At 42.2% G+C, this 27949-nt stretch overlaps 1 protein-coding gene across 2 annotated transcripts in view; it reads right to left on the bottom strand.

Annotated features, from left to right (window-relative positions):
* Nucleotides 1-13928: 13928 nt before the first annotated feature.
* Nucleotides 13929-27949, bottom strand: part of EPHA3 (EPH receptor A3) — a 183041-nt gene continuing 169020 nt past the window's right edge. For both annotated transcript variants that reach the window (XM_050333637.1, XM_050333636.1), the window contains exons 16-17: nt 18541-18696; nt 13929-17569 (exon numbers count right to left, since the gene is read on the bottom strand). In XM_050333637.1, coding sequence (XP_050189594.1) covers nt 17464-17569; nt 18541-18696 — 262 coding nt within the window. In that variant the 3' untranslated portion in view covers nt 13929-17463. The remainder of the gene's footprint in view (nt 17570-18540; nt 18697-27949) is intronic.

The raw sequence follows: 27949 nt of genomic DNA, 5'->3' as shown, positions 1-27949 counted from the left end.
AACAAAATGCCATGATACTCCACACCTCATAAAATTAAAGACAAGTTTTAGACTGTAACCCCAAAAACCCACAAACACAAACCATGAACTTGACAGGCAGTTATAAAACTTTCACTGATAAAAAAACTCAGGCAACCAGGAAGTCGCAGAAAGTGTGGGCAATCCGAACTATTGCAAGCCTGGTCTGGTATGGAAACTGTTATGTGACAACCTTGGTTATTTGAAGCTTTAAAACACTAAGGTTCAACAGTTAAAGGTGACCATATAATGCTCCATCACTGTTTTCATAAGGGACTTCCCCAGGACAAGGAAGGACACGGGGTGGGCTGTCCAGTCTGTCCATCCCCCCCAGCAAACCATCTCCCTAAGCCTTCAGGGCTTATTCTGAGCTCCCCTGCTCCAGGCAAATTGGTTACAGTCTCATTCACTGTCAAGCAAATCCAAGGGAAGATAAATCACCTTGCATTAATCTTTTACAGTCTACATGCAGTACAAAAGAGCAGTAACTTGACACTTTAATCGTGGCACTGTTACAAGCTGCTGTTCTCCACCAGGCTGATAGCGCCTTCTGCACTCGGGCACGTCACTGCAAGCCTCATCACAGCTGTCACAGCGTGAAAAATGCCATCTTGGCCTGTTTGTAAGTATAAAGATTAATATAGAAGTCAATGGAAGCTGCTGGTGCCTACCAGGACAGAGGAGGGAGTAAATGGTGCTGGAACACGGGTGTCCACAGAGGGTTTTCAGCTTGCACTGAAGATGCAGAACTGCTGGCACAGGGATTCAGGAGCTGTCTTCTCCACACACCCCAAACACAAACCCAATAGGTTCTCTGTCTAGTTCAGTCTGACTCCTCAGCAAAATAAAATTTTACCCTAAGAAAGCCTTTTGTCAACAAGACACCTTTTTACCTTCCACATCCACAGGCTCAAGCAAAACTCCGCAGCTATTTACGATTTCAGCATTTCAATTTGTCCAGTGACACGCACTGTCTTTCACAGATAGACATAGAGGACAGAATTACATCAGAAACCCATAACCAATCAACTAGGTCACAAGAAAATACAAACTTAATTGTCTATTCCTAATCTACACTTAAAGAAGTCACCTTCATCTGGGGAGAAGGGGAAGGAAGATTTGCATTATCATTAATAATTAATGACAAGTGAGGTCACACTCCTGAAGGAGTCCTGCCCAAAGAATTTCCATTAGCCAACAAGGTGAGACATACAGGTTACATCTAGAAGAATTTGTTGAGATAGATTCTTTTAAGTCACCCACATTTCTCTCTCTAAATGATTCTATGGAAGAAGTCTTTCCCTTTGGACCAGAGGAAATATTCTTAGACAACTTTTCTTGAGGAGATCTTGAGCCAAAATCTTCCTCTGGTAAAAACTGCAGTTTCTCAACACTTTCAACCAGATACAGCTTGCAGATAGACACAAATGTGTGTATCATACACACGTAACACACACAGAGCTGCAGGAAGAGATGTGAAACAGAGCAGCCTCTCATATTTACTTTACAGCCACCATGGGACACAGCAAATTAACTGAACTAATCAACTAATAGAGAGCATTAACTCTTGCAAAATCTAGATGTTGTGGTTCCTGAATACGAGAATTGATACCAGACAGTCTTTAGTCACTGACTGTGTTACTGATTATGTCCAATTATGGCAGAGAAAAAGGAGTCTGAAACATTTGAGCTGGAGCAGAGAGAGAGAGAAGCATAATTTGTGCCTTATGTTAGGCAGATCCTCTTCACTATTACAGCATTATTCAATTATTCACAATCCATCTACCGTCAAGGAGACAATCCAGCCATGTGCTCTGTAATATTTCCCACTCCCCCAAGCTGTCTGATGCTAACACCTTCTATTAACAGGGTACCGAGGGGTGATGCTGAGCAAAACTGCACTGGAGTGGCTCACATCGTGCTCAGCTCACAGCAAATTTGTCAAGCTGGGAGGTTGAGCTTCAAGCCTGGAATGTAAATTCGCTTTCAGTGCCCCGACAAGAGGAGGCATCGGTGCCTTCTGCACACAGGGTGAGCGATACTGCGAGAGCTGCCACAGAACAGCCCCGCCATTGTCCCACACGTCCTCCACAAAGAATGCCCCCTGTGTTTCAGTGCCACAGAACTGCTCCTTCTGCTTGCCAGGATAATTAACTGTGTGATCTTTTCGCTTGTGGCTGTGTCTGGCACACACAGCTCTGACACACACGCAGCATTCAGCATGAACCAGACAACGCTCCCCAAGCACGGGAGTGGTTTGGGCACAAACGCTGCTTTGGAGGAACAACAAACCTTTCCACTCCACATCCAGCGCCTTTACCCAACCCCAAGTAAAATAATAATAATAATAAAATAATGAATAAAAAATATCAACATTTATCAACTCACAAAAGAAACCTCTACTTCAACAAAAGATTTGCAGCTGAAAAAGAGGTAAGAGACTCACTCTCCACACTGAGGATACCTCCTAAGATGCATTTAACACCTAACTTGTCCCCAAGCATAAAATTATTTCCCCCTTCCCATCACATACAACTTTGATTTAAGAAACATCTTTATGGTATGTTAGCCCAGGACAAGGCACTTGGAGGAAGCTTGGAAGTGAAGGAATGCAGGCAGTTCTATTTCCAGCATGCAGATAATATATGTTACAGGGAGTTTTACCACTTTTTTGGAAAGGATTCATACCATCATATGTGTAAATCTTATGGCTTATAGTGCATTTCATAAGAGCAGAAACCATTGGGTCTAGCTAACACTAAGGAGAGCCAAGAATCCATCTCCAGGCACAGCAAGGCTAAAGAAAACAAACCTAAGTCCCCTTACCTGCAACAGCTCAGGAAGGAAAATTGAAACAGAAAGAGAGGTTCAGGGAGACACAAGAAGGAAAGAGAAAGAGGGAAAGCACTGATTTTGTGGCCACCCTTCTAGAGCTGCAAGGATGGCATGTGGGTCCCCAGCTTGGTGACCCCATGCCCATGACAGCTCTGGGCAAGAGGGGAGACCATTTCCCAGAATCAGCACATAGCACAGCATTCAACCAAATAAAGAAGGGTAAAACCAGCAGAAGTGTGAGAGGATACTCTCTGCACTGCTTCATATTTTAGTCTAACACAAAGTCACTCCCACAAGCTCAGAACGTGATTTCATCAGCATTCCCACAGCATGGCACAAGACTTATGCTTGTTAGCAGGAAGGTTCTCCAAGTGCCTTGACCAGAGCCTAGGATAAGCTACATGGGGAAAATCCTCACCATTTTTTTTTAAATTCACATCAAAAGCCCAATTCCTTGCAGCCATAGCACTTACTGGGCTTTAAACCACACGTTGAGGATCAGCCAGCCCAAGCTACAACATGCTTTTGTCCACACTGTTTCCTTCTAGCATGCATGGCAAACACAGCAACGAGCCCTTCACTCTCCAATGTCAATGCTCTTAAAACATGTTATGAAAACTTCAACTCAGGCAGAGACCAGAACATGCCAGAACCACAGGGATGCACAGACCAGCTTGTGTCTGTCCAGGCAGGCAGGGGCACAAGGGAAGGCTACCACCACTCCTGATTTCAGACCAGGCACTTTCACTTCTCAGATGGCAAAGAAATCTCTGCATCACTGCCCAGGCAAGGACAGGCACAGCAGAGCTCCCAGCCAATGCAGCATCCCAAGGTCACAGGGCCAGGCACCCACACCAAGGGGCTTTCCATGGAGACAGGCTCCTTCTCCACCTCTGGAGCTTCCAGTCCACCTGTAGCACAACAGCCACGTCAGGAAACCTTCCTCTCAGCTGCCACAGAAAGGCCTTTCCAGCCAGATTTTAACCTGTGAGAGCCTACAAACTAACCCATGCCATTCACCACAAGACAGCTCAAGGTTTACATCACGTTTGAAAGCCACAAAAAGAACAATGTCAGGAATTATCTTACCTTTTGCCAGCCAGCAGAGAGCAGCCCCCAAGAAGACACAGCATGCTTGGTGTCCAGAAAGAGCCTAACCCCTCCCTCCCTGCTTTAAGTATGCAAGGCTGTGACAGGGAAACCTCCATTTACACCCACGCAAAGAAGCTGCCTTCAATTAAATAGTAATTTAAACAGGTGTTGAAGATTACCACAATAAAAGGGCATTAAAAAATAAGTACATTAACTCCAGGGGCAATATTTTTTTTTGTTTGGTTTTTTGTTTGTGTTTTTGTATTTTTGTTTGTTTGTTTGTTTTATGTGGGTTTTTTCGTGTGGGGTTTTTTTGGTGGGGGTGTGTGTGTGTGTGTTTTGTTTCGTTTTCTTTATTTTTATAACTGGTTTTAATTGACTCTGCAGGATAGAAAGCCAGAGTAGCTTATTAATCCCAATATAAATTTTGCCCCAGAGTAAAAGTTTGGAATGGATTTACTTTTATCCAGATCTGTCCCCTGTGTAATTCTGTGGAAGACAATCAAGTTACAGCACAGGAAGACACACACATTTATACCTAAATGCAAGCTCTCTTTATTGCTCACTGCAGATGGATGCAGGTGTAGGCAGTGGCTACCGACACCGTTTCAAAACTCAGATACACAGTTTCCCCTAAAGATAGGTCAAATGTTAAGCTCATACAACAGAAACAAGAGGTTCCCGTGACAGGAGGGCGAATTTCTGGTTGCTCGGCTCTCCAGTGTTGCTCCCTGATGACCACGGGGTCTGTGACAAGAACACTTTGTGCACCAGGGAATACTCATCTGCCTGACTGGGAGCTGCATTTTGGGCCCCTGAGCTTGTGACACATTTCCTTCTCCCATGTCATTATATAAAACCACTCCCGTGTCAGATGATCACTTCCAAAGCATTTTCTGGTAAATGGGGGTAAATCCTTTAACTGCCTTGGAATAAACCTGCAAGTCATTAGGCATCTCAAGGGGACACAGGGCTCCAGCTGTGCCAGGCTGGAAGGCAGTGCTCCTTCCAGGCTTGGAACAGCAAGAAAGGGGACAGGCATCTTTCTACTGAAGCCTAAAAAAACCCAAAACCAACAAGACACAAGCACAACATAATTTGATCATCTTTCACTTTTGTTCCTGTTTGGCTGCAGCCCAGTTAGTCTTGATTTGCTGGGGTTTATTCACTCTCATCAGTTAACAGGAATTAAACCAAGGGGAAGGCCCTGCGTGTTTGATCAACCCACCCACGCAGCTCTGCAAACATCCAGTGAGTCTACATGTGGTACCACTCTGCTAATAAATAGAAGCTCATGCTTCCCCCATCCCTGTTGCTGTGTCCTGGCAGGCAGTGCAGCACACCAGCTCCTCTCAGACAAGAAGCAGCACGCTGGTTTCCACGAAAGTCACCGTGCTAGTGGAGCTAATGCAGAATTGGAGCTCAATCAAGACACAAATCAGGATTTCATGACACCTTCAGAGACACATCTGCAGTCTGAGCACACCACAGATGTTCCCATGCATCCAAGTGAGATCAGCATGCTGGATGGTGCTGGATAGGTCTGTGTTCTCTGCATATTCCTGTGCTACCACCTTGCAGCCACACCTTCCCATCAGAAAATGCTCATCTGTGGGAATTCCAGTATTCCATGGAAAATCTAAGAGTATTTATCCCCAGAGCAAGCTGATAAGCAGCTGGTAAGTTTGCAGATGTCCCCACCTCGGTGTTTCTGCTGTATCAGAGCAGACACAAAGCCATGGATTTGAGGGAGCACAGGAAGTCATATAAACTCCAGTTGCACATCTGGTTTGAGCCTAGAAATTTCCCATTTCTTGGCAGGTGGGCATGAATATCCACATTCTCTTCCCTTGGGCTTCTGGGAGGCCTGTGTGGAGGCAGGAATCCCAGCAGGTCTTTCCAAGCCTTCAGCAGGGTTGTAAATCCTGGTTTTATTCTGGCCTCCTCGGGATTTTATGCTCCACGGAGAAGAAAACCCTCCAAAGCCTTGAGAATCGGGATTGTCTAAAAAAAATCCTCCAGAGGTAACGCTGTGGAACCCACAGCTAGATGTACTCAGTCATCTGAAAAAGGAAAAAAAAAGGTGGAGGCTGGGTTTTTTACCTCTTTCGAGGGTGCTGCCCAACATCATATACTAAGAAAATGAATATTATCTGAGGTGTGAGTGATGTATATTGATGGTATTCCATGCATCACATTTTCGCCATTGGCAACTCCCGGTATCCACTAAAGAGGTCCTGCTTTTAACTATGGGGGGAAAAAACCCCAAACCCAAACATATATTTGATTTTTATCTCCCTGGGTTGCTGTTGTGATGTCTAAATTATCATTAATATCATCTCCTCTGAGTTCCCAAATGAAGGCAGAGGCATTTGTTTAAAAACATGACAATTAGACAAACACTTTTCTAAATTTTGTTTTGTTGTCCCTTTCCCTTCCACTCTTATCAGTCATTCTCTTATGATAAAAATAAGCTCTATTATGATCACATGGAGTCAGGAATCTGAAGCTTTAATTGCCATAATCATCTCCATTAATGCAAGAAAAAGAAAGGTTACAGGTAAGTAAGGAGGTGAAAAGCCTTTGCTCAAGCCACAGGATGCCTCATTCAAGCTTTTGGTCATTGTCAATACACACTCTAGTGAGAAAAGTCCTTGGGAGGCAACATTAAATGATCTTTACAGAATATTCTTTGAACACAAATTCAGCAAAAAAACAATGCAGTCGACAAACAGCATAAAAATAGTGGTTTTCCAGCACCTGAAGAAATAAGAGTGAAATTATTAGAGCTGCAAAAACATTTATTTTCACTTACAGAGCAAAAGAACCACCCACAAAATCAAGTTGTTTGATTGATTTTGGTTTTTATTAAGTCATCTAGGCCTGCTACAGCCATATTCTCCATGTTAAAATCTGCTGCAATTCCATTTATTAAACATTAAAAAAAAAAACCCATACAAGCCCATGTCATATTCTTAAATTTCTCGAAGCTACAATTGACTTGTAATAAAATCCCCCAGTGCATTACAAAACAAGGGCTGTCAAGTCATAACAGCTCTATTACAGCTTCTGCTTCGGCCTCTTCTAGCCTTTGTACAGACTGCCAAAATGTTCACCCACCCAGGGGAAGTTATATACAGCAACAGAGAAGAGGAAATCGTCCTCCTATGAGCTGTTCTCTCGCTGAACAGATTGCACAGGTCGTTCTCTTGTTACTGAAGTGGTGAGGGTGGAGGGCTGAGGGAGGGGGGGAGAGGAAAGCCACGGATGGGCAGCAGGAGAGCGATGTGCAATTGTGGTTTTCCCCCCACTTCGTGGCTCTCACGGCGTGTCGGTGTTTTGTAACAATGAACAGGCCAGGCTGAGCAGCCCAGGGACCACGCTGGGAGGGAATCATCCCTGATTCAGGCATCAGCAATGTTAATGTCTGCCCCAGACAACTCCTGCAGGTTTTGGCATCTGCCTGTGCCCAGCAGCCCAGGGAAATGTGAACCATGATAGTCTTTTAGCCCAAAGACTGTTCAGGTGTAGGGGTGGGAAGAGCTCTGTGACCCCAAGTGAATCACCCAGTCTGAAGAGAAAAGATCAAGAGGTTTTCTGCCTCAGGCCGTGCTTCAGTACACCAAATGACTTCTGTGAGATCCCAGACTATTGCTTTCTTAAAAAACTTGGGTGACGCTTCAGAGCTGCTTTTGCTGCTGATTCTGAAGCACAGCTACTGTCCGAGTTAAAACTTCTGAATTATCACCATCACTGTACTTGTTTCCCTCTTTGCTGTGATTGAGTCATTCCAACCCTTTGCACAAAGCTGGCTTAAAGTACATTGAGAAGCTTGAAGAAAATTTCCAGTTGTTAGGCTACAAAGCAGACCTGAGATCTAAAATGCAATGGCAAAACCAAGAAGAACCAAAGCTAACGAGGCATTTAACAAAGTCTGCGCTGCTGCCTTGGCTTTCCTCTGTTGCCCAGATATAAACAGAAAATGAAATCTAATGAGTTTCAAATGATGAGCTTTTTGCTTGAAATTCTACCACCTATTCACTACTTTGCCTTGCCCAAAGTGGCAGTGCCCCAGCAAGGGCTGGGGAGTTGCTGTGCCAGGTGCTGGTAACCCCCAGGGAAGCTTGACAGAGCTCCTGGGTTTGCAGCCTGAATGAAGTCCCCTCCCTTGCTGCCTCCCACCAAAAGCTGCTGCTTTGGGCCCTCTTGCAGCTGGGAAGCTGCCCTGGAAATCCCCAGCCCCACAGTGAAATCGTGGCTTTCAGATTCCCAGAGACTGTGGCACCACCGTGTGCGATGTGACGGATGCGGTGGCCGGGTCTTACCCCCAGCCAGCAGGAGACCTTGCCCACACATTGGTGCCTCTGACCCAGGAAGATCAAAGCAAAGCAAAAAAAAAAAAACCACCCCAAAATTAGCAGAACCTTTTTATCTTTTCTTCTTCTCCCCCCCTTCCTTATTTTTTCTTTTACCCCTGAAGTCTGGATAAAGCGTGCGTGGCCTAAAAAGAAAAATATGTGCACATTACTCTAAGCTTATAATGGTAGCAATAAGTCTCAGGGGTGCTTCTTCAAGCTGCAGTTGGACTTTTACAATACGCAGAACCCCCTTTTAAGACATCTCATTCTGCTTTCTCACAAATGCAAAGAGCTAGGCAATTATTGAGAGGTTGAAAATGCCACAACCCTCAAACGGCGCGAGAGTCAATATATTTTTTCTTCCAAGAGCCTTACACTCTGACGCTCTGTAAAGAGATTTATAATGCACTGTTGCCATTCCACATCCAAGGCCCTGCACAGCATCTCTGGGGAGAGTGGTAACTTTAGCCCTGTGTCCATCCCCTGCTAAGGCTAAATGAAGGAAACAGGAATGCTTCCCCCGAGTCCTCTGCTTCTGCCTCTGACATTACTGGGCTTGGGATTTCAGGGACACAACCAGAGACTTTTTTTTTTTCTCTTACTCTCCCATTGGAAAATTAATCAGCGTCTTGCAAACTGTAGGTGAAATTTCTGACAACTCTTCTGAGATTTTTCAGATTCCTTTGTACTGGGAGATGCAGTTTTTCTCTGCAGAGGAGTGGCTGTGTCTCCCTCACGATACAGGACTAAACATTTAGCCTAAAACATTAAGTGGATTTCATATATCTGGTGATTCAAGCCTATGCAATTTTTATTTGCTAAATATTTTAAAAATATTGTAAAAATATATTTTTTTACAAGTTTTAAGAATACTTTAAAAGTTTTATAGCTTCAGGATCATAGTAACTTGGACCATCTACACACAGACCTGTTGCAGCAAACTCAGTATGTTTTACAGTGTGACAAGAACAGTCACTTGGAGAAAGAAGTCCTCTCTCATGATAAAATGATAGAATAGTAGAATTAGGTTTAAAAGTTTCCTTTTGGGATAGCCACTAAGCCACATTTTTGACCATTGATTCATTTCAAAGTATTTAATCCGTAATTTTTAGCACTCCTCTAGCAGGCACTTAGCAACAAAAGGCTGCAGCCAAAATCATCACTTGCCAAAATCATTAAAAGGCCAAGTAACAGCAAGTGATTGACTTGACTGAAGGTAAAGATTTGGGCCAGGGAAGAAATCCTGGGAAAGGGATTCCTCTACAAAGGCACCTAACAGATGGCAGTGAAAATTGGGCTGTCATTGGAGCAGGGAGACTGGGGACAAAGGGTTCTTTGGCTTCTTCAGTTCTGGTCGCTGGCTGGTGCCACAGACATGGGTTTACTTCAATTTGATATTTTTTTTTTTTTATTATTTTATAGTATTTTATATTTGTTTGAAGGGATCTAATTATTTCTTTGGCTTAGTAACAATTCTTCATACAGTCCATGCTGGGGAGGTGTTCACATACACATTTTTGGTATCTTTGATAGTCTTGGTCTCTCAAGAAAATCCCATGAAACCTTATATGAATGGGAGAGCTTATATATATGAGGAAGAGGTAAAAAGGGGCAGAAAAATAATTTTTCTGTGGGCCAACTCTTCTCTCTCCAAAAACCCATATGCACAATGACAGAAGTTGGGAACAGAAAGTAAGAAAAATGAATCAAGTAATAACAGAAGATTTAAAAAAAAAAAAAAAAAAGAGCCAAGCCAAATACTTAAGGAAACATCGATATCTAAATCTCAGAAGGAGATTTTATTTGTCCATATTGTTTCCTATTTCCATTTGAGCTCCTTGGCAGGTAGCCCAGTGCTCCATCAGTTAGAAGAAAGGAAGTTGCAGTATCACATTGTTGTAGGGATTGAATTTTATTGCTTTGCTATTACAATTAGGCAAGTATTAACTCAGTTAATGAGGCGTGATCTTTTTTTTTTTTTAAAGTATATACAAGTGGGAGCTGGGGGTTCGTCCTCAACTAAAGCCCACCAAAAAACCTTTATGAAATAAGAAGGAGATTAAAAATAGTGAAATAATAAAAGCTGATGCAACTTTAAAGGGGCACGCTAAAAGTCGGGAATCATTACTGTTGATTAGCTGACAACCAGCCCGAGGGGAAGCTGCATCTTTTAGCAGTGATCAAACTTGCTAAAAAATATGCAGGTAGCTGTGCAAAAAGCAACCTAGATAACGCAGAAAAGATGGGGAGAATACACAGGATCCCTACTTTACCAGCCTGTGTCCAAATTATGAGCTAAAGAGACAATACCCACCTCAGTAACCCTCATTTTAAGTGGATTTTGTTGTGTTGTTTTGCGTTTGTTGTTGTTGTTGTGTTTTTTTTGATATTCTTTTGGTTTTTCGTCATCACCTGTTTTTATTAAAACCACATCATTCTGCAGCTAAAATTATTATTCTACCACTCTAAATCCTGAGTGGGAGGAAATGTCCACACTGAATGTGTGACTTACAGGGGGTAAAAATATAAAAATCACGGGCAAATCTCAACCTCTGGTGGGATCCACACGGATAAATTCGTACGGCGCGAGAGCCGAAAAGGGAAGCGCAGCCAGGCGAGAGAAAGCGAAACTCCTGAAATCCTGCTCTGGCTCCAAAACATCTCCTAAGTCATCTGCCATCCTGACTTTTGGGTTTTCTGGGAGGTTGGGCTGTAAGACACGGCAGGTGGGAGGAGGGATGAGGACGATGCCCGGTGGGGACAGCAGGCGGCAGGGAAAGCCCGCGGGAGAAAGGCAGGGCTGGGACACGCAAAACTTCTGGGGTTTGAGCCTAATTTTGGGGCCCTGGTGAATTGCACGAGCTCCGAGAGTGATGAAAAATGAAAGGAGCGAACAACCCTGTGAAAATAAAACCCTTCAAACTGTTAAGTACACCCAAGCACTGCTTTCTTCTGGGTGGGGACGGGGGCAGACAGGACAATTAACATCAGAGATGCTTATTTGAATCCCTGGTCAGACTCTGGCAACAAGCTACCAGCCCTTCGTTTTCCTTCTCATTTAAACAAATAGTTTTTACCATTTACATGGTTTGTTTTTCTGGCTTCATTTCAGCCCAGTGCCTTAATATCAAACGTTTTTCTCTGTGCTCCCATCGACACAGTGAGACTGAACGCTCATTTTTCTTTTGTCCTTGAAGGTGTTGTGCAAGCAGGAGAAACCCAGCCCTGTGGGGAGGACTGGGCTGATGCCTCGGGAGCATTTTGGGATGAGGATTACAGCATCCCCAAGGTGGATGCTGCTTTGGCTGAGGTGGCACCTTCACAGCTGCTCAGGGTCACTGAGGCACAGGGACTTTGCCAGCTTCAATGAACAGCTACAGCACAGCTTCTTCTGGAAAAATGCACTTTATACACCCACAGACACCACATATACACATGAAAATGATATCTGTGGGTGTCCAAGACCTCATGTCTGATGCTTTACACCCAGATGTGCTTTACTGTTGCTTACACACGGCTTAGTGATGAATTGGTTCAGATAAAAATTCAGCACCTGCTTCCCTAGATCCCCAAATATTAAGAATAAAAAGCTCTGGTTACTTCAGGCCCTTTTGCAAACATACACTTTTTAAAGGCTGGTAATCTAAATTCCAAATCCACTGTGAGTAAACTCACTGTACTGAAGAGATTTAAAAACTGAACTTTCTAAGAATATCTGGGTAAAATGTATAGAAGAGCAGTAGAGATAAAGGGTATTTTCCCCTTTATGTGGATAGAACAGAGTGAATTAAAAGATTTCTAATTATCCTGAACAATGGACCTCATCATCCAACTTCAAAGTGATGCAGCAGTGATGAATCTCAGTTGTCCACTTCTAATTGAAAGCAAATAATGACATTTGCCAACCAAATGCTTCTTTAATGATGACAGTAGTTGCTTCGTTGCAAAAATTCAAAACATCACCTGGTCATTGCTGTAAAAACATTCGTATGTGTGTATTTTATTTCTGTTTCACAATCAGGACTCCTGGGAGTCAGGCAGAGTGATTGATGCGTTCAGGTTTGCAGAGTCTGAGAGATTTGCTGCAGAAACTTCAAGAGACCGGTGCAAGGGCAGCTACTGGTTATTCTCCTGGAGGAGTGCAGGCAACTGGAGAAGAGCAAAGATCATCTTCAGCTTTAAAAAGAGGAGAAAAGCAGAGCCAGGCAATTACAGAGTAGGTATTCTAACCTCAACTACCCAAAAAAGATATATATATATCTCACACAATACATTTCTAAGCAGCTGCAGGATTACAAGGTCTTAAGAAACCAACTAAGATTTGTCGAGAATAAACAAATCACGTCAAAGGCATCTAATTCATTTCTGTGACAGGATAATCTAAAAAGTAGCAGAGGTGATTTATCTTGTCTTTACTAAGACTTCTGGTGCTGTCCCACATGACATTCTTATGAGCTAACTGGGGAAATATGGGCTATTATGAAATCATTTTAATGTGAAAGCAGAGTGAGCTGAAAAATTCCGTGTGCTGAGTACTCTTCCTTTATCAGAGGTTCTCTGGCCATCCTAAAAAAACACAATGAAGAAGCCAGGAGAAAAGCTGTCCTTTTTTGTTTTGTGCTCTTCACCATTTGCATGAGTAACCTGGAATGATAAGCATGCTCATGTTTGTACGTGAGAATGAAGCGGGGCCGAGAGAAATATTCCTAGGATAAATATTTTTTAATAAGGCAAAGTAAAATTCATCAAGAAATGCCAAAGAATTGGGCTGAAAAGGACACATATATTAAATGGGGAATTGCTGACCAAGCAGTGATAGTTTGGAATCTGAGGAATTAGAGTGGCTAAGAAAATGAAAGGAAGTCAATAGTGTGGATATTTATCTAAACTAACAGGAGTGGCACATGTGAGACAGCAGAAGTAATTGTCTGATTTCACTTGGCACTGCTTGGGCTCTAAATGATTTAGATATCTAGGTCTGGCCATCATCCTTGAGAAGAAATGCAAAGGGGAAAAGCAGCTTTTGGCCACTACTAAGAAAACACAACAAGCACATCCGAATTTGTGGAACTCATTATCAGCAATTTATCCCCTGAAATCTGAGCTGAAACGAGGCTCTGCTGCTCTTCATGTCAAAAATGCATCCTACTTGCCATTCCAGAACTGGTTGTGAGTACTAAAACTGTTTTACAGTAAAGGCAGCAGTTATAAAAACACCAACAGCCATTGTGCCCTTTAGGATATAAAGCAAATATCGTGTCCCAGCAAAGATAAAGGGGCAGACACAGGTCAGTGGAACACAGTTGCTGAAGGGAAAGCTACTCACAGTGAAAATGGTTTGCACACTGCACAGTTTAGACCCTCAGAGCTGCTCCCCTGTCCTTCAAATATTGCATTTATATATAAACCCACTCATTAGAAGTAAAAATGGCACCATATGTGTCCCCTGCAGCACAGCACGAGGCACACCAGTGCTAGGAGGAACGAGGGGATCTCAGTCCAGCTGTTCTTATTTAAAGTCAAATGCAATTCTGGGCCACTCTTTCCCGTGATTCCCATTTCTATTGAAGATACCAAGGAAAACAAAAGGTATGTTACACCCATGTGCATAAAATTTATCAACTTACAGGTATGTCATTCATTGTTTTGCACCAGTAAGCAGAGCAGTATACAAAAGCATGCAAAATCGTTTGTGGTACAGAAATTACCCTGTCAATTGAAGGAACTGACAAATATCCAAACCACTCCTGTTTTTCTAGGGCAAGAATTCCTGAGTTGTGCATGTTGGCATTTTCAAAGACCCTGTACTTCTGTGAAGCATACAGAAACAACCTGGTGGGGACATAAAACAGGGGCAAAATATTTAGTACAGATACTCAGAGGCAAGAAATGGTCATGGGGTTAAATTACAGTCAAGCTGTGGGCTATTTTATTTTGTTGAAAAGTACATCTTTTTCTTGATTCAACATAGTAATAAGATGAAAAAGAGGTCCACTGGCAAGGGAGGAAAAAAAAAACCCCAAAATTTTGGACATACTTGACACAACTAAAATAAATGACAGCTTTTTCAATATCCCAGAGGCAGGCTGTAGAAGATGATGATTTCCAGTATCCATGGAGAAAGTCAAGTCTTTGACTGATGTAGGTCAGTTTAGCACAAATGCTGGTCTGTTTGGTTAAAACCTGCACTGCTTGTTCCTCTTAATAGATAATATAGGTAATATCTAGCTTCCACTCTGAACCCATGCTTTAACACTCAGAATTTATCCATATTTAATTACAATTTTATCACACTAATCAAATAAATTTACTTTGTCCTCCAAGCAATCACCTCAGTATTCCAGTATGTAAAAAATACTTTCATTATGTTTATTATAAAAATATAAATGTTTCCACTACAAATCATTTTACATTAGTAAGAGGCCATCTACAATTGCACAATATATAACCTAAATGAGTAAGTAATGCTTTGAAATACAAGTTAAAGTAAATACATATTGCCAATCAAATCACATCTATACATTGCTTATTGAATGCTAAGTTACAGCACGAAAAAACTAGATATGTTAGCAGAAATAAATAAAAATGGAAACTATATTTGGAGATACAAAACCAATAATAGGGCATGTCGTTTTATGAGCAGTTGCCTTTTGCTTGATGTCAGGTAAATGATGCAAGTCCTGTACAGGGAGATGGCCACACAAACTCTAGCTTCTCTACTCCACAATGAAGAATTGTACACTGCTATGTATACATATGTACACAGGGACAGGGAGTATAGGATGCTTGCAACAGAGGCCACTTACTTACAGTACAAATCAACCTTTTGACAGGGAGAGAAAAAAATAAACGTGTTTCAAAACAAAGAAAAGCAAAATTGAATCTCCTTTTTTTTTTTCCCCCCCACCCTAAGCATCAGTGAGATTTAATCTTCATGCTGAGCGTGCCTGAACAGTGGGCAAGGAACACGACGACACCATGACAGGAGGAAATCGAGGGTGGTTGGTGCAAAGCTCTCAGTCATCATCTAAAACTCTTAAGAACTGGTTTTGGGTTTTCAGGAGTGTTTTCAGGGATGTCTGCCCCCACATCTCCCAGCCCCCTCGCCCCCACCCTCCAGCAGCAGAACGAAGCTGAAGAGAAACGTCACGAGGAATGTGTTAAAAAAAAGCTGTCCCCACACAGGTAAAAGTTGGCAAATGGATTTTGGTGGCTTAAATTCACTGGTAGTGTCTGATTCAGAGCAATCTCAACCTGAAGAAAAGAAAGATTCTGAATGAACTAAGCAAGGGAAAACACAGCTTTCTACTCAGCGTGCTGCACTTCACCATAGATTGTGGCAGATCAAGAGAAGTGTTCTTTACATCTTAAATGCTTTATTTTAATTTTCTTCCATTTTTCTTTTTCTTTCTTTTTAAATTTCAACTTACTTTCAAACGCATTCATTGTTCTTTCAGAAAGTATTCCTAATTATCTTGTCCTGTGAGTGTGTTTCAAATCCCGTCCTTTACAGTTTGATTACTGCCAGCACTCAGGAAAAACTCCCTATTGTTGTGTCTCTGTGTTTCATAAGTCCTGGACCCACAAAGAACAATTTCAGCCCCCCCCCCAAACCCTAGAAACAAATTCTTCCCTAAGCTTAGGAGTTGGGAAGCTCCATGGAAGATTGCTGAAGATGAGGGAGGGCTCTCCAATGCCACCTCCCAGTTTCCTTTTTCCACCGAGAGAGGTGAATGCCCTCCTAATGACAGGCTCCTTCCTGCCCAGGGGGAGCCTGTGCCAAAAATTCAGGTCCCCTGCAAGATGGCAGAAGCTGGACAGGGTGTATGTATGGAAAATTACAACCCAAAGCCCCATTTCACAGCTTAAGTCGTCCTTTTGAACAATCTACTCCACCTAGGCTGCAAAGTCCTCACCTCGGCACAACTCCCTGTGGGTGCAGTAACATCTCCCAGTTCCCAGAGCCTTCCAGGTGGATTATCTCCCAGCGAACTCAAAAAGCATCATCAGCTAATGCAGGATGTAAAAACCCTGGCTCTTTTTTAATATTTTCTGGGCAGGTACACCTGAACACAACCTGAGAGTAGGGGTGCTTATTAAGACATGAAACCACCAGGCTTTGGGGAAGTGAGATGTGCTGGAGCGGGGCAGATACTGATCTAGAGATTGATGCACACACAGCTGGCAAAACTCAAGCCTGGCTTAAAATGCCACTCACAGCAAATGGAAGAAATCCCAACAAGTTCACATGCTTTGTCTGCTGTCAGAGCTGGAAAAAAAACCATCTTTCTTTCCTTCTGTATTTCATGTGTTGTGAGTATAAAATTATCTAGTAGTCAACCCTCAGACAATTTCTCAGGTTGAACCAACAAAGTTTTGATAACATTTGGCACTTGGCAATAATACAGCCAGGTTAAGGTATTTAAGCATAAATATAAACAATAATGAAAAAAAAAAAACAAAGAAAATAAATAAGTCTTTTAAAAATTAAGACTTGTTTCTGTTTAAATGAACACAGTTAGGGAAGCTAACATAATGGTGAAAATCTTCTGTCAACTAACTCAAAGTCACTACAAACTTTATTTCTGTGTTCCTTCCTGAAGCTGAAATAGCATGTTACAATGACATTATAGTAAATATGGCCAGACAGGTTGTGAGGTATAGTCCTCTATTTTCCTTGCTTCTAAAGAAATAAAATACCTGTTACAGATCTCTTCTGTATAAAAATACTGCAAGTCTTTCTTTCTTCTTGTTTGCTGTATAGATCAGATACACAGCTTTTATGTCCATGTTTGATTTTTCGTGTTATTCAGTCACTTAAAATTCAAATGGCTCTAGGTTTTAGTAAGACAGGTTTTTACTCGGTAGGATTTTTTTAACAGATTTTTTTTTTTCTTTTGAAATTTATCACCTGCGTTAACAGTCAGCCAAGAGCACCCACCCTTTAGGATTGACAGATAGAAAACAAGTTTGCTCCTACTTTTAAGGCATTTATACTCAGTACTTGAGTGTCTCAGTGGGTTTGGAATCTCAACCATTATGTTTCCAAAGCTGTTGCCAAGAGCTCCTTTAAATTCTGCCGTTTATCAGCCATGGCTTTTGACCTGTGACACAAACTTTTGCTCTGCTCTTCTCTCCCGAGCGACATCGTTTTGGTACCTTACACAGGAACGGGGCTGTTCTTGGTGTGAGTTTCTAGAGCTTTGATACTGCTAACGACCTTCTTTTGAGGCCCCACAACTGTAACTCCGACTTTCTTCATCTCACTGGAAGAAAAGAGAAGAATTACTGTGTGAGTGAGATACCATCTCTGTTTCCCAGAAGGTCCAGCCTCGTTGTACCTTGTACAACACAAAGCGGTCTCACGCTTGTGAAGAGCTAATTACCCAGTGGCTCACAGGAAATTGGGCATTCCTAGAGGACTTCTGCACTGTCCCCAAAGGGTAATTGTTATAAAAAGCCATTAGCACCCTTTTTATAGTTGCAATAATGCAGTAATTAACGGTACTGATGTGTTTAATTGTTGGTGCCAGGGCTGCTTACCTCTTCATAACTTACATATCCAGCTAGCCCAGCAAGGAATTAAGATTTCATCTGGCATTAAGTTCATAACTGTACTCGATGCATTTTCAGGTGCAGAAAGAATAATACCCTACCCTCTCTTATTCACTAGAACAAAGGTGGATTGCATTTAAAACGTAATAACATTGCCAGTTGCAAACTTCCAACTGTATCATGCTTAAATGTCAATACTGGAGGCAGGAGGGAGTTCAGCCCCTGAATAATTATTAACATGCAGGAGGAAAACAGTTACAGAGGGTGTGAACTGCCTCAAATGGTTTGATGGAATATGGGACAGGCAATAAAGGAAAAGACTGGCACGTGTGCCAGCTGTGAAGAAATCCTCATATAAAAGGCAGAATATAAAAAAATCCAGAGAGAAACTCCTAAACTGTGAGTGAAATAAAGTGATGCTGGTTACCAGATGATTAATGGTGCTACTGTTTAAAAGAAAGAGGGAATTTCCTTGAGAGAAAGCTGCAGGATCATGGCATTTGCACAGCTTTCCTGCAAGTGTAGTCAACTACAATAATTTGCTTTTGTATCTCTAAGTGCAAGAACATTTTAGCTAAAAATCGGTAACTCCGTATAAAAAACGCTACTCTTATGCTTATGTTTTAAACTTGTTACCCCAGCCAGAAGAGATGAGGAAGAGCCACAGCCCATTCCAACTCACTCTGTAGAAATCTTGGCTATTGTGTCACAGGAGCTGTACTCCACCCCCGTGAAGATGTCCTTGCACTGCCCCGTCCGAAAACCATTGAGCCAATCCCCCGTCAAACGGAAGGCTGAAATGTCAACGTTGCTTTGGTCCAGGAGAAGATTTGATGGCCTGAAATGAAGAGGAAAAAAGCAATGCAATGAAACTTAGGGAGCAGGGATATGTAGAGATTTATCTTGTATGTAAACAAGAGGTTCGAGGCTGCATGTGGCTTTGCTGTTCGTCTGTGGAAGCTACAGATAAACTGTCCTGATGCTGGCAGCTCTGTGTCATCACCACGCCCAAGAGCACCAGCTTCTCAGGAGCTTAAATCACTGAAGCATCACCAATTCATTAAATGCATTGTTACCTCACAAAGCATTAACAAAGACAAGACTAACTTAGGTTATATAGATGTGATTCACTCATCAGACAAACGATGCACTCCCCAGGCTCCAAGTCGAGCACGTTGGTAGAATTTACTCATATCAAGTATTCAGAACATTGCAGCCCACAGAAAAAATCCTAAATGCTGCTATTAAGTTAGAAGCCCAAGTAATAAAACACTAGTGGCTTTAAAAAGAAAAAAAAAATAGTACCAAGCCTAAAAATCAAATGTTAAGTGAATGTGTGAGACAAATGTTAACTGCATGAGACTTGCACTCTGTAGGGACAGAAATAAGGAGGTTTGTTACAAAACACACTCAGGTCAAATGTAAAATGCAATTGCCATGCCTAGTTTAAAGCTGATGCTCACTCTGAGACTGAAACTTCCACAGGGATATAGTACAGATAATTTAGAAGGGAGAACCAAATCATCCTCTGCCTTTGAAATTAATGTGGGGCTCATTAAGGATTCCAAACTGCCATAATTTGTATCCACGTTCTCTGTTAGAGACAACAATGAAAAAACCAGTAAGAAACACAAAAAAAAGGCAACAGAAGACACCAGAAACCTGCCCTGCCCTCAAAACACTGAAGAAGGCAAAGCACAGCACACCTGCACTGACACAAAGACTGAGCTGAGGACAGAAGAAGCAGCACAACTTCATGTGCTGTTCTCCTGCTTAAAACCATATCTTAGAAACCTCCCTGATACCCAGCTTCAAACACCCTCCAGTCCAGTTAAAGGCTCAGCCTTGATAATCATGCCCAATATAATTTTAATCAGTAGCTGTAATGCCTGCAGTCTGTTGACTACTGTTTGTCCCACGAAGAGCCAATGGTTTTTATTTATAGTTGTCTGGATATAGTGTCTGGAATCCCAAGACATTAATTAAGAGTATTTATGAAGTGCTCTTAATGATAAAGCATGGATTTTTTTTTTTGTTCCCCAGCCTAGTATGCTTTTTTAACTTAAGTCTAATAAAACAAGGTCTGACTCAAGAATCACTAATGAAAAAAAGGAAAGTATAAACAAGTTGAAATAGAACAGGTCCCTAGGATTAGGAATTAAGAATGGCCCAAAAGAGCTTTTAGGTTTATTACTCGGATCAAAGTATCATCATGACAAAAAAAAATATGACCTAATTTTAATGCAAGTGACCTCAGAACAACCAGCACCGTAAAGTATCATTTTTCTTCTCATAGGAATCCAAACAAAAAATTAGTTACTTTCCTCCTCGAGAGAGGACATCTGGACTGTTTATCGACGAGCAGGAATCTGCCTCGCTACGAAGAGCCTGCGATGTCTCCTCACGCTCACCAAGGGGAAAGCTGGGCTTTCAGAGCATCTGCACACACTGGCAGGTTTTTTTTTCCCCCCTGACCCAGCCCCAAGACAGAAGGGCTGAACACCGAAATTTATGGGCCGGGTGATGTGCGCCATGAGCTCACACTTTACCAGACAAATTAGACGGGCTGCAATCCGTGCAGCTGTAAACGGCGTCCTGCAGGGCTCCACCTGATCTTTTACAGCTCTGCATAAATCAGGACCTACCGGTTTCAGAAGAGAGCCATTAAAAAGAAATCATGGAAATTACACGTTTGCTCAGGGGAAGCGAAATAGAACATTTCTCTAAATCTTTTCTTCTCTCCCCTCCTTCCTTTTTTTTTAATTTTTTTTTTTAAACTCTTTTTACTTTGTCACTTTGACTGTGATATACCCTACCAAGGAAAGACCTTCTATCCTGTTCATCCTGTGTGTCTACCTACGCAGTTGTGTTTACTGACACGTGCTGCCTTCAAAAACAAAACCAAGAAAATCAGCAAGACTCAGGTTAGAGAGACAAATTTAACAGTGAGATGCCAGTTATTGCTGAAAGCTTCCTCTGGATGTGCCCATTACTTTAACAGCTGGAATTAACCTTTGAGCCATCTGCAGGAGTGAGGAGAACCACAGTTTATCATCATCAGCACAGGGAAACTTTTGCTGCACTCTCTGGTAACAACAAAGACCACTGAAAACATAATTAGAGCCCGATAAAGCATGAAGACGTCATCTCTGCTTGGCAGCTGCCTGGCAAGAAGGAGAGATACACTCACTTGTAAAATCCAGGAACTGAGACAGAGAAAACAAAAATGTCCTGCCACTTCTCCTGCACGAAGGGTGGCATCTCTGCAAACACACAGAGGAGTTGTCCACACACAATCCTTGTATTGTATCCACTCTGCATCGTAGGAGCCCCTCTCTTTCCATCTCCTCCTCCAGACAACACAACCAACCTTCAGTTTTTAAATCTGGGCTTTCCCTTCCACAGTCCATTTCTTTTAAGGGGGAAAGCATTTATAAAAAACAAACATAAAGTAATTTCCTGTGGCAAATTTTAGGTAATTAAAAGCTGATTTTGTGAAGTGAAATTGCTCCCTGTGAGGGAGCAAAGCTATGAGCCTGGTTTGAACACAAATCCTATGGGCTCTATGATCATGGCAAGCTGAAGCACAGAATTCAGGTCTAATAACAAGAAGGCCATCTCCTATCCAAAGAGAAAAATAACCCCAAAAACAACAGGTGGCATGGAAAGCAAATTTTAGTTTTATCTTCTACAGCAATCAGAATCATATGTGTATATCAACAGGAGACTAGGAAATAAATGACATGCCAAGGAGAGTCAATGTTTACTTGATTATCCCTGGACCTTAAAGAGAAAAGTCTTTGGAGTTCCACCTCTTGGTGCCCATTTTTAAGGTATTCTTAGCAGAATTTGTAACTTGGTCCCCCAAAAATGTAATTCACCTCTTAGGGTGGCCTATTTGCTTTTCCCAAGGGCCTTCATATGATGCTTGTACACTCTCAAATAACAAGACTGTCACTACTCTTTGGAGCACAAGGAGAGCTGGAGAAATGAAGAGGGGTAATGCAAAAAACCAAAAGAGAAAACAATGATGATACACCTCTCTAAATGTCATCCTGGATTTCCAGCTCCACATTGCTTGTTAGAAAAAAAAGAACTTACCACAGCTTCCTCTAAAATAATGAGCAAATAACATTTCAGCTGCCCCAGAGGTCAGTCCTTCAGTCTTCCCTACTCCTTCACCTGCCCCTCAGAACATGCTTTTTAAGGGGCTTATATCTTTTCAGCATCCTGGTGGGGTAATAAATCTCATGCCTGGGTGTATCAACGCTCCTTAATTTAATTTTTCCCAACACCTAACCGCTGAAGGCAAAAAAAAAAATATCACCACATGGCTGAGATGGTTTTCTTTTTCTTCATAATACAGCCTAAGCTGTGAAATTTATTTTAAAGGCACAGAAACACAGGCACATGGCTATTTCCTGGGATGTGTAGCTGACTGACAAGATCCTTAACAGCAACCAGTCATTACTGCTAGAACAGCCTACAGGGTCTTCAGAAGAAGGGAGAGAAAAACGCCTCGGAGAGCTCTTAAAATGCTTTTCTGGCTCCTTGGCGTGAATGACTCGCCCTTCTATCTCACATTTGGCTGGGCTGTAAATTTCTCCAGACTTCTGCTGCAGAATGAGTGGCATCAGGCAGGTTCTCTTCCCGGCATTTCCAGCACAGAATGGCCATAAAGTCTAACGAGGGCTCCGTGTTGCACACCCAGCACAGAGAGCTGAGAGCAGCAGAACAAAACCCCTCAAAATCAGGATAAACAGCAATCCCTCACAACAAGGCCACCTGTTGATCCAGCTGAATTACTATTTAAATCTCACACTCAAATATACCCGACTTGGTCTGCTGTAAATTCCTGCCCGACTCTCTCCAGTGGAGTCAAATTAGAAGTGTGAAACTGCAAATAGATGTTTTACTGTCCCTGATAACAGGGAGCCCTGGCAGCTCCCAACTTTGAAGGAAAAATGTGTGATTCGTGTCTGCCCCAGGCTTGATATTAATGACTGCTGGGAAAATCAGGTGAAAACAGGGCTTTTCTGTCTCTGGCTGCTAAAAGAAGTCCCTAAAAACCCCCTCAGTCTGACTCCTGGATTCCCCACACAATCCAAACTATGTTTAGACACCAAGGAGTGTAATTTACTGTCTTCTTCCATTTTCCTTTGCGATTTGTAGTTAAAGTTTTTTCCCCACCCCCCTCCATAAATTAACTGTTTTATGTTTAACGGGCTTCAGAGAGAGAGAGAGCTAGTGTTGCAGGCTTTCATTACTGGAATTCTTTCAGAGCAAGCAGCCTGACTTAGGACAGAGATTATGTTGTTGTTGGGTCTTAAACAAAGCTTAAAATTTGCACACAATCTTGCTGTCCACAGCGTTTGGCCAAAGCCAGACGTCCTGCCAACCACAGAGCCTAAACCCTCCCCGAAAACCTCCAAGTAAAACTGGAATCTCCTTCCTTCAGCCCCTCACCCTGGAGGTTCCCAACAGGGAGAAACAAACAAACAATATTACAGCAGGTCAGCAATATATGTCAAGCATCTGAAGCCATTTGACCTCAATGACCAAACAAAGGGAATGTTCCAGCCAATACAAATAGACTTTTTTTTTTTTTTTTGCAAATATTTTTGCAAAAACAGGGCTTGGGTTATGCTGCATAAAGGAGCAGCCTGAATTTTTTATTTGGCCCGTTCGCTTCTCCTTGTTGAGTTCGATTTTCATTAATACCCTACCAAGCTAGAACACCAGAGAATTTCCACTGAATCATCAGATTTTAAGTGGAAACAAACTTTGTGAGAGGCAAACTACGAATTTTAAGCTGCAGACACTGCCCCTGGATGTTGGAGAGCGACACCAGTGAGAGCAGCACAATGACAGGCAACAAAGCACATGTTTAGCAGTGAACACTTGCAATCAATTACTCCCAAATCACAGGTGGTCTAAAGGCTTCTCAGGGAAATCAGTCCAGCAAATAATTCAAACAACACATCAAATTCCACAGAATCAAGGTAGGGTTGTAAACAACTTGCTAACACATCAAAGGAAGTACGAGGAATTAATTATTCATACACATTTTTGAACGCTTTTTGTGGTTTCATCAGGAAGAGTAATTCACCCCGACCCCCTAAATTTTCTGGGCTCCATGGAAAGAATTTCAACCTTGCTTTTTCTGGAAATAAGTGACTTTCTGGTTTTTCCAGTCTTAGCTGTAACAACAGTAGTAGGACTTGAATTTTCAACCAAGGAAGAATCAACCAAAAAGACCAGTGGTCTGAAATTAATACTTGAAACTACAAAATAAAACTCGGCTTCAGAAGTTTCTAAACTTAGGAACACAGAGATTTTTTAATTCTTTGAAAGCATCTTAAACCCAAAGACTGACTGAATAGCAGTTTGGCTGGTTGATTTGATGGAATCAAATGGCTTCACTGAAGCTTTCTGCCTTTGCTGAACATGTCTTTTCCATGGATTTCTTAATAAAGGCAGCTCCATGGCAGGAGAAACAGATGTTGAATCCTATTAACAGCTCCTGGTTAGCCTGTAAGTAACACCTTCATCTTCAAAGGCTCGTGGCAAACTTGCTAATTAATTCTCCTGTGAGAAATGTCATTTAAATTGTCAGAGAGACAGAGAAGTTAGCTAAATAAAATAATAATTTTTAAAAGCCCCAATAAGGAAGCTGCCTTTGAAATGGATGAAATTTTGACTTTTTCCAGAATAAACAGAGGTCCAACAGGTTTTGCAAAACGATTCATAGCTGTGTTTCCAAACTGAGAACTGTTCATTAATGAGTGGACAAAAATCATCAGATGATTTTACAGAACTCCACGTAAGCAGCAAGATGTGTCAGTGGCATTCCATGTCAGATGCCTGGGCTCAGGTATGAGCTGAGAATAAAGAACTGAACCATAAACACCCCACTGAAACCTCCTTCCTCTGAGATCCTCAATTTGCAATGCGAAATAAGCAGCATTTTCCACAAGGACCCAAAGAAATTAAAACATCCAGCTGTTAACTCTGAGCAACTCGTAAAAATGATGACCTTTTTTTACACAGAAGACCATCAGCTGCTTATTTTCTGGGTTGGATACATGAGACAAAGTCCTGCAATTCTGCACTTAGACATAATTATTAATACAGCTAGAAATAAACAAAAAGACACTTAATACAGAAATATCCTGAATTCTCAGGTGTTCTTCCCCCCTTTTTGGCAATATAATTATTTCCTCTTCTCCTAAATACGTGCCTGCGGTTTAAAGAAACAACAGCAGCAATGCTTGCACTGACTTTCACTTTGCCAAAAGCTTATATGGAAACAAGAGCAAATACAGGAGCAGGTTGGGGTTTTTTTGGTGCAGATTCTGGGTCAGTTTTGCAATCAGAGACCTGGTCTGAATTTTAGAAATTCAGAATTTCTAAAAGTGACCTGCTGGAATCAGAAACAATTTTCATGGGATATTTTTTTTTCAAATGTTTTTTGTGGGCAGAGGCTGTGCATTAACTGGGTTATCCCTGTTTTATAGTGGGTTCATGAAGACGAAATGCCTTCAGTTCCACTTACATGACTGATGTGAACACACACACAAACGAAAGGAAAGCTGCCACAGCACTTGAGTTGCCTGAATTCTGTATCACAGCCCTTATACCTCAAGACCACATTATCTTCTTTCTGGCAGCTTAATTCATCTTGGGATCCATTTTAACTCTTGAGAGCCATCACACATATATTTATATCAGAAATATAAGTGAAAAAAGTATGAAACAGATAAAGAAAAGTTCATGAGTCCATTTAAGATTCATACACAAAGTATTTCCAGTTGCATGGTTCAAGTTAAATTTTTTTTTCCCCCACACAAATGAAACAACAGCTAATAAGCCCTTTCAGACCACAGCCTCACCAACTTGCCAGCAGGTGGGTGAAGTGATTCTGACTCTCTAGCTTGAGTTAAAAAAACTTTCCATCTGCTTTGTATCTGTAAGAAATGCTCACAAATGTGAAGTAATACACAGTGGACTAAAAAAAAAAACATAAGCTCGAGGAGAAAAATAATGAACTTGATCAAAACTGGAAGAGCTATGAACTCACTTCCACCCTGAAGATATCCAAGGACTCTGTTGGAAAAATGAACATCGTGTTCAGAAAACAGGAAAGAACAGCAAGACATAAATCAAATAAAAATACCATGAGGCTGTGCTTTAGAAAACCGCAGGACCTGCACTGAGCTCTGTTCCTACGGCCCCTTCCAGGGCTGGTTAACTCCAGGCAGCCTGAGGGACACAAGACACCCATGTGCCCACAGTTCTGTCAAAGAACTCAAGGTGGTCACCTGATTAAAAAGTGAATTTGGACAGGTAAGAAAGAAATCAGCCATACCCTGTACTTTACAAGGAATAAAAATAAGGAAATAATAATAACAATAAAAATGTGAATTTGAGATGAATCACAGCACTGGGAAAGGTATTATGAAACGTTTGCCATGCTGAGGCTACAAAAACCCTTTTGTCAAAGTAAGGTTCAAAAGCACGTAGAACGGTCTGCAAAGCGAGGATCAATGAGGATAAAAGACATCCCCTCGGGTATCAAGGAGTTATTAGATGCTATGGAGTGGCCTGAAGGGGTAGAAAACTGAAAAGGAAATACAGAATTGAAGGCTTTGACTCCTCTCCTCTATTCCTATGGGGTATTAGTGTAAAACACGCCTGGGCTGTGCCCTGGAATCAGATGTACACTCAAGTACATCCTTCAGCTGAGGTCAGTTAACAGCAGCCTACCCAGAGGACAGGGATATCCTATGCACCTCCAGCAATATGTTTTCAAATAGGATACAACAGTGCTGTATTTTAAACAAACATCAGCTCCAAAATCTGTAAGAAGAGACATCTGCAACAGACGCCGTCAGGTTAAACGTTTTCCTCGACCAAGTCCATTCTGAACACCTACAAGCATATGGTGGGCATAAAGCTCTAGCATTCCTCCAGTAGCACCACAGACACGGGTAAGAGAGAGCTGGGACCCCCATGATTGAGATTAATTGCTTATTTTGGGTAGGAGGAGAGAGGTGCTGCAGCCTCAGATAACAACCCAGAGCAGCCATCTGAGCTGGTGTGATCCCCTGAGCCCTGGGGGCTGAGTCACTGAGTGCTTTACCCCTGCAGTGATGCCTGTCCCTCTCTGGCTGCTGACAGCAGGAGAGTCTTGGCAAGAATCCCACTGTGCCTCCTTCTCAAGGAGCTGCCCTGACTCGCCACCCTTTGGTATCAGTTACCTATTTCTGTACACAAGGCTGCAGCAAAACCCAAACCCATTTTAAGTCTGGTTTCTCGTTTTTCTTCCTCATTTTTCTCTGTCAGTCCGTCCAAAAAAAAAAAAAAAAAAGTGGTGCTGAACCTCCCAGTGCTCTGCCCCTGGCCAGCAGCACCGCTGGCTCCTGCTGCAGAAGGAGGGCACGTTCCCTGCCCCAGATCTGTGCCTCTCTGCAGGACGTGGATGGGGTGCAGAGCTGCAGGCAGCTTCTCAGCCACCTCTGAGCTTTGAGATCTGTCTATCCTGACAATGGTTGCGGTCCAAATAGGAGCAGAGAGAGCAAGAGAGAGACAGGAGAGAACAATTTCACATTGTGGAGCTCCTGCACAGACCCCAGCCAGGTGCAAACAGTGCTCAGACTGAATTTTGGTCTCCACTGGAGGATATCAGCTTTTCCTGGCTACGAAGAGGCAAATGAAAACGATGGTTCAGCATCGCTTTCAGCTCTGCTGTGGTTCAAACCTGTAACTGCAAGGACAGTAAACAGAGAATATTTTGCCTCTTTTTGGGACACAAAATATGCAGCGTTGGTTTCAGCAGTCAAATCTCCGAACCAAAACTAGATAGTTACGATTCCCAATTCCCCTGTTCAGCAGAAGGCTGCAGTATGTCCCAATAAAATAAAGATTTGCACCAATCCTTTGCCAAGATGCTTGGAAGAAATGTACCTGACTGAGACGATGGCGTTTAAACAGTTTGGGGTTTTTTTTCCCCAAAATGTGTTGTGTTGTTTTTGTGTTCTCTTACCTCCAGGTAATAGAAATAATTGCCTCTGTAAGCATGTTGGTTTACT

The sequence above is a fragment of the Myiozetetes cayanensis genome, unplaced genomic scaffold (assembly GCF_022539395.1).
Source record: "Myiozetetes cayanensis isolate MyiCay16 unplaced genomic scaffold, myiCay2020 scf5-8, whole genome shotgun sequence".
NCBI classification, from domain to species: domain Eukaryota; kingdom Metazoa; phylum Chordata; class Aves; order Passeriformes; family Tyrannidae; genus Myiozetetes; species Myiozetetes cayanensis.
The sequence above is the reverse complement of the archived record's forward strand: the minus strand, read 5'-3'. Positions and strand labels throughout refer to the sequence as shown.